Source organism: Olea europaea, unplaced genomic scaffold (assembly GCF_002742605.1).
Source record: "Olea europaea var. sylvestris unplaced genomic scaffold, O_europaea_v1 scaffold2931, whole genome shotgun sequence".
Taxonomy (NCBI): domain Eukaryota; kingdom Viridiplantae; phylum Streptophyta; class Magnoliopsida; order Lamiales; family Oleaceae; genus Olea; species Olea europaea.
Window position 1 is genome coordinate 44,790 of NW_019247902.1, and position 12,422 is coordinate 57,211.

Consider the following 12,422-nt stretch of genomic DNA (forward strand, 5'->3'; position numbering starts at 1 on the left):
CGAGATGGTGAAAACACTCCATGAAAAGGTCAGGATGCAGATCGAAGAGAAAGGAAAGCTGATTGCATCAAAAGCAAATAAAGGAAGAAGACACGTTACATTTGAGCCTGGAGAATGAGTCTGGGTGCATTTCAGAAAAGAGTGTTTTCTAGAACAGAGGAAGTCAAAATTGCAACCACGAGGCAATGGATCGTTTCAAATCATCGAGAGGATCAATGACAATGCATACAAAGTGGATTTACCAGGTGAGTATCATGTTTCAACTACTTTTCATGTATCTGATCTCTCTCTGTTTGATGCAGGTTTAGATTCAAGGACGAATCCTTTTGAAGAGGGAGGGGATGATATGATCCAGGAGTCGAGCCCGTCGAAGGCAAGTGCGAGACGAAACCCGTTGATAGTTGATGGCGGACCAATGACACGATCAAGGGAAAAGCAAGTAAAACAAGCGATGGGATTGCTAGTTCAAGAAACCATGGATGGAACCATGTTTGGGACTCAAAATGGAGCAACTTTCATGTTCGGATCGAAGGCCGAATCAACTTGGATCAATTTGTTATCAAGCGATGAAAGTGGAGGCAAAAAATAAGACCATGCGGCCGCACAGGCAAAATTCCATGCGGTCGCACACATGGTTCCCAAAAACAAAAACGCCAACTCAAGTTAAACCATGCGACCGCATGGATTTATACCATGCGGCCACATGGGCCAAAAAAAACTGGCGATTTTTCTATTTTTGGCCGAATTTCCTAGTTTCGATAGAATTCTTATGGAATCAAATTATTACCATAATTTGATGGTTTTGGACGTTTTTATTCATTAGTATAAATAGGAGAATATCTTTTCATTGTAAAAACCTTTGAACTTTTGACTTTGAATTAATATTATAGAGAGAGAAATTTCTTCTTTCAATTTAATTGTTCTTCTTAAACAATCTTGGAAATTATCAAAATTCAACTTCTTGTAGCGTTCTATCAATCGGATTGTGGGTTCTTTCAATTGTAATCAAGGGGTTTTAGGTTCTTCACTAATCTAGGGTTTCTTGGTTCAATTCTTGGGGTTCAAGATCCAAAACCGGGTTAGTATTGACGTTCTTGGGTTTCGCATCAATCTCGTTGTGGGTTTCGTAGTTTCCATTGCTACGGGGTTCGCATCAAATGGTGTAAATTTAAATTAACACTTGGTGCCATTACTCCTCCAATGTGAAGAATTTCTTATTTTTCTTGTTTCACTAATTATTGGATTTCTCACTGTCCGATTTCACCATTCAATCGATTTCTTTTCACACTTATCATTTATGCTCTTCGATTTCCCTCATAAAATTTTCACGTCCTTCTAAAATTTTTGTATTTTCCTCTATTTTTTTCTCTTATCTACTCAAATATTTCATTTCCTTATTACCTTATTTCCAAATCCATAACCCTATTTCATCTCTCTCCCTTTCCTCGTCTCTTCTCTTTCTCATTATCTAGGTTTCAACTTTCATCCTCTCTTCTCAATTGGTACCACACCCACCATCCAAAGAATTTTATGATGACCCACACATAAGAATTTTATGATCAATATGTTCAAAGTATGATGACCCACACATAAGAATTTTATAATCAATTTCATGATCCACACAATTGCTATTAAGAGTCATGGTCAATACTCACTCAAAATCGACCCAATCGATTTGGGTTAATTGTAATCCGAACTGAATGGCGAGATGTGGCCCACGTTAATTTTGACATTAAAAGCCCACTTTCGTCTCCCTTTTATCCCACTTTCTTAACCCTAATTTCTTTCCATTACCAAATCTCGTCTATACCTCTGTTGCCTACCTATTCACTCCTAATCTTTTTCACCAAATTAGTCCTCGGCAGATTCATCACCCTGCCCTCATCACTACAGATTCATCACTTCCTCACTTTTTGGGAGCATCTATCAAGCAAAATTTATTGAAACATTATAATAACTACACATGGGGAATTCGAAAAGCCAGTTGGAAAACTGAATTGTCCAGTGAAGAACCTTCTACAGAGATAGTTAGTCGTTTTGATTTTGATTTTGTTGAAAATCTTGATACGAGAAGGTCTCTTACAAGGTATATTTTTACTATTGGTGTTTGTGCTATCAGTTGGAAACTTGTTCAGTGGTATAAGAGGTTTGACTCATTTATGACTACTTATGACTTCAAGAGAAGAAGTTATGATAGTGGTGTTTACTTTAAGAAGTATAGTGATGGGTCGTTTGTATATCTACTCTTATATGTTGATGATAATGTTGATAGCAACCCAGGAAAGGGAGAGATAAGAAAGGTATAAGCCCAGCTCAATGTAGAATTTGATATTTTTGTGAGAAAAGTTCGTAGCAACCCAGGAAAGGGAGAGATAAGAAAGGTATAAACCCAGCTCAATGTAGAATTTGATATTTTTGTGAGAAAAGTTGGTACCCGAGAAATTCCTACTAATATGATAACCAAGTCACTCCCTAGTAGTCAAGTTAGAACATTGCTTGAACTTGGCTGGTATTTATTGCTGAGTTTGTCCTTGGGGGCTTTTTGGAAGATGTGGAGAGTTTTTGTTCAAGAGTAAAGTCTTATTTCTTGCATTAGAATTCGTGTCAACGTGAAGATTTGTTAGAGTCGGAGTTCTAACGGTCATCGAACCTTTTTCGCAGCCGATGACCCCTTCCTTCTAATGATGTGTTTCAGCATGTAGGTTGTGCTCACGTGGAGGAAAGGTGGCTGAAATTTTATTGACCACGTGTCCATTGAATTTTGAGGTTAATTGATAGTTTCCTTAAAAGGATTATGAATGTTAAATGCTACCAATTTGGCTTTTTCTGATTCAGATTCAGGTTCACGTTCAGCTTTGTTTCTTAAACAAACAAACAAACAAATAACTTTTAAGATAAAAAATAATTTGACCAAAGTTGAATCATATTTGGAAATAAGTCTTTTACCTTAGTGTTAAAAGAACAAAGTTATCTTTAGTTATAAGAAAGTAGCATCTAAACATGCTTAAAAATTAAAAAGTTTAAATTTGAAACTTAGCCAAACATATTTGAAACTTCAAGAAGTTTACAGACATTACCCTGCTCAACTCTTGTGCAACAAACTCTCTGTTTTACTCCGAAAGTTCAAGAAATTATGGCTAATTTAACTGCTCAAGATCAAGGTTCAGTAGCTGCATGACTTGTTATATGCAAGAAACAGTAGTGTAAATGTTAGTAATATATGGACTGCTACAATATACAACACAAAACTCGCATCTGTTCCAACAAAAATAAAAATAAAAATAAAAATAAAAAATTTGGGGCAGGGGAGGGTTAGGCTCGTAAGTTTCGGTGCCATTCCATGATAACGAGGGTGGCAGCACAATGTGTAAGTGCTGCTGCAACAACCAAAATGTGAAAAATCTGATGGCTATGTCCTACGATATCGAATGTCCCAGGTTTCCATCTTTCTGGGATCTTAGTTACGTAAAACACAGCACCAACCGCGTACAGAAGTCCCATAGCTATCTCATATCCGAGTGCAACAAGTATTTGTGGGTGATCCCAGTGAAGGATTAGTGCATGAGCAGCCGGAATCACACCCGAAAATCCCATGGAAAGAAAGAGGGCTGCCCTGAAACCCCTGAAACGACCACTGGAGAGAGCCGGTGCAAGGAGGGTGATAATAGCAAGAATTCCTACTAATGTGATTGAGCTTAGGTATGCTAGGCGCCAATGTGGATGATTTGAGAACGTATAGTATATTGGTGCGAAGAATGAGCAGATGATCATGAGAGATATACCAGCATAATCTAGGCGCCAGAAGAACAAGTAGAAACGTTGGGAGTGGCAGGCGAAGAGATGGGAGATTGAGCTAAAGATCAAACAATTCATTGCTCCTCCTAAGAAAACAAACCAAGGCCATGTAGGAAGTGAATTGGAGTCTGCATTTGCATGTAAGATTGATGGCTTGGGGATATGTCCTACGTAGGATTTCTGCACATCAAACATGTATCGAGTTAAAGACTATATATATATATATATATGCGTTCGACTTAGCAAACTGAAGAATACTGGATGAGACTCGACAAGTCTAATCAGATAGAGCATTAAAAACTCAATCATCGCATGTGCATTATGTGCCAGATTCATTGTTTGAGCAGAACTGAAGTGTAAGAAGTTAATAGTTCATAATTTTGTTGATTAATTTGTACAAACCCTTCATACAAGAACTCATTCTAATAATTGAAACAATTTGAAAAGTTAACTCACAGTAAAAAAATATCCTACCCATTTGTTAGTACTTTTTCTTAGTTTCATATTATATAGCCATGTTTGACTATATTTAATTGAAAACTTTTTTATTCTTATACTCATTTTCAATCTCACATTCACATAATAAATTATTTTGCATATAAACCCATAATTTTTTCCTACTTTTAATTACACATTCTCCTCATATAATTTTTCCCCAATTTCTCTTTATAATGGCCATCAGACAACAAGTTATTTATTATTCTTGGTTTTTGAAGAAAAAATCTTTCGAAAAAATAAAGAAAATAAGCCCTTGTTTGACAACTATTATTTTAAAACTCCTTTTTCATACTTATTTTAATCACACAATCGTACAATAAAATATTTTATACATAAATTCAAAAATTTTCCCTAATTTTTAAGCATATATTTTTTAAAAATCACTATTCAAAAAACTTCATTATATGTCAAACATGGGCTAAAAATAAAATAGCTTCACATGGATCGGACCCGACGGAACAGACCAGATTCCTCATTGAGCTCAACTTCCTATAAACATGTGATAATTTGGTCCCACATTTGTTCCAATTTTTCGATAAATGATATATCCAAAAAGTGGTTATGATCTTCACGTGAAGTGCCAGAAATATCATTTCACCCAATTGACCCAAGGCTAAAAACTTAAGAACAAAACTTACGGAAAATAAAGAATCAGAACTGTTAGATTGATTCATCGTCTTCATGTTCATTCCCTCTGCAAATTCAATTATTAGTGTCAATCAAAAGTTAAAACAGGTAAATAGGCTCCAATAAATTGAAATCAAATGACGAAAAACTCCTCCAACAGTATGCGAAATTACCCAACGAAACTTGCCATCACATTCTCCAGAGTCTTCTTCTCTGTCAAGCTCATTACCGTCAATCCAACAAATATGATAAAACCTAACAAATGCCTGAAAAAAATTTTAAAAAATAAAAATAAATAAAAAAACAGATTCCAAATTAATTAAACTTTCTGGACTGTGAACATTTTGCAGGAATTAAATCTACTTCAGAAATAATTAAATCATAGTTCGAGAACTATCAGATCTAAAATTGAAATAACACTATGACCATTGAAATTTCTTCGAATGATTGAAAACACTGCTCGAGACAGAGAATCGTTAATCAAATAAACTTACGTCCAAACATTGAGAGTTTCGTTGTGCAAAGAGAAAAGGCTAAGAACAATATGCTTCAAAGGCCATTCACATCTATAATAGTCTCTAATGAACTCATTATCCTTCAAATACTCTGGTAAATCCTCGTACTTCAACAACTTTTTCTCAAATTTCCCCTTCTTTTTATCCAGTTTCAGTCTATCTCCATTCGCCGGCGGCCTCGAATCGCTTCTCGTGCTTCTTTTCTTCATTTTCAATTCTTCGCCGGAGAAAAGAAATTCTATGTTAACTCTCTTTCCCGGCGAAAATCTCACCAGAATTACTTTCTTCTCCGGCAATCCCGCTTATATAGCTATATATATACTCACGCATATATACAGCTATATGATATATATATTTTCAACATGTATGTATCTTTGCGTGTACACTATTTTCCAAGAATGGAGCTTGAAAGATTGTTTTGGAGAATTTATAAATGCAGCGAATATCGTGTGACAGTTTTTATTTTATTTTTAAATTTTAATTAGTGACAATAATTGTCGTTTTCGATTATAATCCACTGTGAACGAGACTATGGTAATTAAATAGTCTCGCTCTCTTAGTCGATGTCCACGAGCGTTGACAAATAGAATAATCTATCTCCCACTAATAGAGTTGACCCTTTGTTTAAAGGTAACATATCATATATCCTATTAAATAAGTCATAATTCTTTTTATTTTAATTGAAATTCTAATTTAATGTTACAAGTGCTATCACTTCAATTAGTGTTAAACACCTGAAGCTAAGTAACATTATCCTGATAAAAAAAATATGATCGATTACAACGTCAAATCAATTGATGAAATTACACCCTAATTTTTTGGAAATGAGATTTGTTGTCCATTTTAGCTGCCTAATTTGTTATCCACCCAATAACAAATTAACACATCATGAAAAATTAAAATTATTATCAATTTTAATTTTACGACCTCAACATCAATTGTAAATTTTCATGATATGTCAATTTATAATTAAATTAACAGCATATTAGATAGTAAATCTCAACTCAGTTTTTTGTTGCTTAAATATGTTAGCTATGTAGAATTAAAAATAAATATAAAATTTTATAATTTTTTTAATATGACGCCATTATTTTGTATTAGGCGTATATCAATAATTGTGTGATCAGAGTAAGCTTATATTTGATCTCCATTTTTCTTAAAAGCGATTTTCAATCAAATATGTTTTCATAAAATAATTTTACATGTAATTAGAATTTTTATTTTTATTTCTTAACCACATGTTATTTAGAAAATCACTATTTCATAATACATTTCTTTAAATAAAAATAATGGGGACCAAACTAATTTTATATTTATACATTTTTTAGCCCAATTCATTTTCGACTATACATATCATAAGATCCACAATTTTTAATTTTATCATTTTTTTGACAACACATTTCATTAACTTTTAGCAAAATCTACCGAAATTTTAATTTTTTTCCTTGTTTGGACTCCATTTTAATTTAATGCATTTTTCTTTTTTCTTTCTTTTTTAACTACATATTTCAATAAAATAATGCTATACATAAACTCAAAGTATTTATTTATTTTTTAACTACACATCCTTCAAAATACATTTCTTTCAAAACTTCATTAAAATAGAGCCCAAAATAAGAGTTTCAATTCCTAACAAATCTTTCATTGAGAATCAAAGTAATGTGGAATTGTAGTTAAAAAAAAAAAAAAAAAGGTCAGATGAGATGGGGAAACTATGAAAAAGCTGCTTGCTACGATTTACACAGATACTATAATAGTTGTAAACTTATAGCCCCCGTTTGGTCCCCATCTTTTGGAAAAAAAATGGATGGAGTAGTTTTTTTTTTTTTTTAAATGAGTGGTTGAAAAAGAATGAAAATTTTTCAATTTACGTATAATATTATTTTATGAAAGATTGTGTGGTTAAAAATAAGAGAAAGAAAAATGGAATGAAATTTAATAAGGACAAACGGGGCATAATTTCACTTTAAGTTTTTCGAATTGATGTGAGAGTTTTAGGTGTGGGGAAGGATTGTGGCAAATAGGGTTCCTTCTGGATTTAAAACCTAAAAGTGTAGCAACTTTTAAGAAAGTTGTTTGGTGGCTTGTCTAAAATTTGTTGGAAAGTTTGAACTTTAGACTTTAGAGCAAACCTTTTTAAGCTTGCTCTAATTTTTTATTTTTTATTTTCACTTTTTTCACCAATTGTTTGGTTTCTTCTAATTCATTTTAACTTACAAAAATACGTTGTTATTCTTATCAAAACTTGATGAATAAGTTTCGAAATAAAGGCAGAAGGCATAAGTTTAAGTCCCTGTTTATTGGGGATTAAAATCATATATTTAATAAATTTTAATAAAATTTGATGAAATGTATAGTTGAAAATTTGTGAATTACTTGAAATATATTACTAAAATTAATTATTAATTTTAAAATAAAATAAGATTTTAATTTTAATCCATATCGAACATCACGCTTTGTTGAGAGGAGGGATAGAATAATTGGCAAAGTGTTCCCATGGTGCATGCCGGTCGGTAGCTGACCAAACCACATAAGCGTAATGATTCATACCACCTACCTACTTACGTGTAGTCATGAACATTTCATTTATTAATGTTTTGCACAATATAAAAACCTAAAAATTAATTTTGTAGAAATGTCTATCGACTTGCAATTTTCACTCTACGCTTTCCTTTTCTTTAAATTAGACCCAAGTATAGAGCAAAGTTCTAGAATTTAAGGCTATGATTAACTCCATCTTTTGTAAAAATGAATTTTATAATAGTGATTTTTTTTTTTTTTTTTTTAGGATGTGTGATTAAAATATAAGAAAAAAATTTGAAGTTTACGTACAAAATTATATTATTGAAAAATGTATGCTTGAAAATGAGTTTGAAAAAAAAAAAGTTGTGAAAAATACACTAGACCAAGCTTTTCAAGATCAAGTTCAAAAATCAGATAATAAGTTTTTAATCAAGTGTTAATAATAATAATAATAATAATAATAATAATAATAAATCGTTCGAACTCCATCCCAATCCATTTTAATCCCAAACCTAAAATTCATTTCTCTCCAAATTCTCTCTTCTCAATCTCTCCACCTAACCCACTTCTTAAGCACTGTCGCACTCACTGTCGAAGACCATCGTCGAGCTCACGGCGACGGTGGCTCACCATGGAGTCATGACTATTGATTGGCTCATTATGGCTAAAGTCGCTACAAACTGCCTGATTGCTAGAGGTCTAAGATTTGAGTGTCATCGTCGCTGGAGGTTGTAGTCCCCCGCTTGAGAAGATTTGCGTGCGACATCTAAGATTCGATGATGTTGCTCTACGCGGTTGTAGCTTCTCTCTTATTTGAACAATTGATGTAGAGATTGCATCATCATCGATGGAGTGTTTTTGAGTGTTGTTGCAGGTGAATGATGATGGTGGTAGTTTGCTGCATTTGGTGTGTTTTCAGTTTATTAGTTTTGGGAGTAGTGGTGGTTTTTATGTTTTGGTTTTGAGGTGGTTTTTATTGGCGACAATTTTAGCAATGGTGGTGGCGGTTGTGTTGTGGTGCTTGTGTTGCTGGTCATGGTGGCAATGGTGACATGGTGAGATGAAGAATGTTTATGATTAACAATTTAGGTGATTGTGATCAACTATATAGTTGATTTGTGATCAAATATTGGCAGTGGGGGTGGGGTGGGGGTATATGATCAATTATTTAGTTATTTTTGACCAATTATTTAATTGTGACCTAAAGAATTGATAATTTGTGAACTAATTTGAAAATCTATGACTGTTAAATAAATTGTGACATATAAAATTGGTGGTTTGTAACAATAAATAAATCTTGTGATCTATAATATTTTTGTTTCGTGATAAAAAATAAATTTGTAATCAATTAATTTGATAATATGTGACCAATTGCATAAGTTGTGACATATAAGTATGTAATTATGACAATTAATTGTATAATTGTGACTTTAATCTATAATTGTCTCTTCCAAGTGGAACTCCAAGAATTTCCAATTCTAGTAATCTTCTTGTGCTTGTAGTCCAACCTCTTTTAATCTCCGGCAACCTTTGAAGCTCAATTGAGAAAGATACACGTTGTTATATTAAGCAAGTCGATGTTTTGGATTCAATAATTTTGATATTTTTTCCAATACCTGGTTATAGGATCTCAAGAATAAAAAGATTAATTCAATGCATGAATGAGCTCTTGGATCTTCAAAAGATGTTATGAATGTATTATGAAGAAGAGGCACAATAAACAACCACCCAAAATTCGTGCTAAGGTTTAGGTATTTATAGTTGAAAGTGTTTAGGTAGTTTGGGCCGTGTAAAACTCTTAAAAAATGCAAACTAAGGTGTTTTGCGAGCAAGATTGTCGCTCGAGTGAGGAGCTAGCAAGAGGCAATTTTTTTTTATCGTTCAAGGGGAGAGCCGGCGATAGGCAAGCGACAGTTGAGTAGTCGTCAGTATTTTCATCATACTTTCTTTTTTGATGTTCGATTGAGGTGATTCAAAATGCGTTGGAAAGCTAATTCAAGGGGCCACAATTCTTCTCCAAATTCTAATGTTTTCTATGCCCCAGTTTGACCCAATTAAATTTGATTTAATTTTTCTCTCTCATATTTTCAATCACACAAACTTCCATAAAATAATATTATTCATAAATTGAAAAATTTTCCTTCTTTTTCAACCATTAATTCTCCAAAAAAATACTATTCTCCCATTTTAACTTGAAGAAATATAGGCCAAATGGAGGTTATGTGAAAAATGTGATTCAAGTTACGACTGAGAATTTAGAACATAACTTGCATTGCTCTTTGACACTCTTTATATTTCTAATTACATTCCTTTGATCATATGTGATCTTCTTGGACATCTTGACCTCTTTCAAGGACTATACTACCAACTCCAAAAGATTTCTTGACCTTACAACTTTTTTATATCAGTCCATTTGTATAAAGAATTGCCAATATCCCCCCCCCCCTTTGACATCTTGGGAGAAAACTAGACAATAAAAGTCAAGACAGTAAAAACAAAAATCTAATCTACCCAAGCTCTGTTTCTTACATTCTTTATTATACCTATTTCCTGAAATCAAAAGCTCAAATACTAGCGTAAAAGCACATAATACAATAAATATAACAATTCAAGCACATGATCATAATAAAGCATGTTAGAATGAGAAGTGACACTAATGTCAATCAAAACACCAATCGAAACATTAATACTGCAAAACATCAAAAACTTAAACAGCTATGCATTATGATATAAAATGCAATGAAAATTCTCAACATATTTCTCTCCCCCTAAAATGCAGTTCTCTCAAAAAGTACGATGATATAGTCTCTATCTCTTTATATCTCTCCCCTTAAATATAAAGTACTCTCTCCCTTTTCTATCACAAATGACGAAAGGATAAATATTAAAAACACTTTTAACATAAAATAACTTAAAGATGCAGTTCAGCAAGTACAAACATAATCAATGATCAATAAATCTTCCCAGATATTCAATGCAAGTTAACATGGAGTAAATTGTATAACTGACTCATGTGTGTAAAGTGTCACTAATCCTTTGTAAGCAAGACTTCAAATATTAATTTTATGAGAAATGACATGCTAAACATCACTGTTAATAAGTTTATTATTCTACTTATGAAAGTCAAACCATTTAAAGCACATTAGAACCATTAAATGAAGCTCATATTGCATATATATTTTTCTTTTCTTTTCTCCCCTGACTTTGAGCATTTATATATTTTTCACATTTTTCAATATTTTTAATGCTCGTCACATTTTTTACATCTTAATTGCAAGTCTCCATTAAACGACTAAGATGACTCATGTAGCAAGTTTTAAGCTGGTTTGCTCAAGTCAGTTGAGCATAGGCACCAGGTTTTGGGACATCCTGCAGACTTAATTGCTTGAGTGATAAAGGCTCCGAAAAAGAACATAAGATATTAAATGTTTATATAATTGGGGAATATACTTAAGTTTAGGTCTAATAAATTTGGTCAATTCATATTCAAAATCACATTACTAACATGTGATTGCCATCCCAAATCTCACACACGCAGTTGAGTCCTACCAACAATATCATAGTGTGTGCAGTACAAATAGTACATGAAGACAACTATACTAAGTACTCATAATAGCCTAAGCAAGCAATAGAAACAATGCTACGGCTCATCAATTATACCCATACTTGATCACAATAAACACATTCAAGTATGTTATATATCATGCTGGGAGACCAAGTTCTCTTTCCTTTTCTTTTTGCATTTTTCAATTTCTTTTTGTTCTTTTTATTTTTAAACACAAATGCAACAAGCACACAAAATTAAAGAAAATGACACACAAGACAAAAGAAATATGCATGTGTCAATGCAAATAAAATGAAGATGCAGATGCATGAAATTACCTAGAAAATACAAAAACACAAATGTAATGCATGCATAAAATGAAGATGCAGATTAAGCACAAGGATGCACTAGAATACCTAATCAGTTAGGTATGCAAAGGCTTTTACCTTTAAGAGCATTGTGATCTATTTCAAGCTGTTCCATGTCACTTTTTTTTTTTTTACCCAAACCAGCCTAGTGATAGGAATATTTCCACTATTGTATGTCATTAGTTTGGTCAATTGAGTCACCTGACTAATAAGGAAGTCAATCTAACCAACATAATCCTGATTCTTATTTCTGTTAAAGTTTTAGTTTCTATTTTTGTTCACGAATTGACGACATATAGGCCTTATGTGTCCTAACTCACCACAATGAAACCATGTAGAGATAGACCTAGGACCAAAGTTATAAGATCGTTGATTTCTATTCCTAGGTCAGCGATACCTACGCTGTCTAGTAGAGGTCTTTCAAATTCCTTATTCTTAGGTTGGGGGTTAGGAACATGTTTAGACTGGAACGTAGCAGGGACAAACATGATCTTAGACGTACTAGCAATATAAGTTCTTTCTCCTTATATCCTAAAGCTTCCTATTTGTCAA

At 32.9% G+C, this 12,422-nt stretch overlaps 1 protein-coding gene across 1 annotated transcript; it reads right to left on the reverse strand.

Annotated features, from left to right (window-relative positions):
- Positions 1-3,122: 3,122 nt before the first annotated feature.
- LOC111384527 (heptahelical transmembrane protein 2-like) lies at positions 3,123-5,845 on the reverse strand. The gene is made up of 4 exons (XM_023008814.1): positions 5,415-5,845; positions 5,094-5,186; positions 4,932-4,989; positions 3,123-3,975 (listed from the first exon to the last, which is right to left on the reverse strand). The coding sequence occupies exons 1-4, from the start codon at positions 5,642-5,644 to the stop codon at positions 3,313-3,315; spliced, it is 1,044 nt and encodes a 347-aa protein (XP_022864582.1). The 5' UTR covers positions 5,645-5,845; the 3' UTR covers positions 3,123-3,312.
- Between the last annotated feature and the right edge of the window lie 6,577 nt (positions 5,846-12,422).

Bases quoted from the DNA above. Each gene is read 5' to 3' on its own strand.
- LOC111384527 (XM_023008814.1), bottom strand. From the start codon at position 5,644: ATGAAGAAAAGAAGCACGAGAAGCGATTCGAGGCCGCCGGCGAATGGA. The intron at 4,990-5,093 runs GTAATTTCGCAT...AATTGAATTTGC, and splicing joins GTGATGGCAAGTTTCGTTGG to AGAGGGAATGAACATGAAGA. The intron at 3,976-4,931 runs GTAAGTTTTGTT...TTTGATGTGCAG, and splicing joins GTTCTGATTCTTTATTTTCC to AAATCCTACGTAGGACATAT.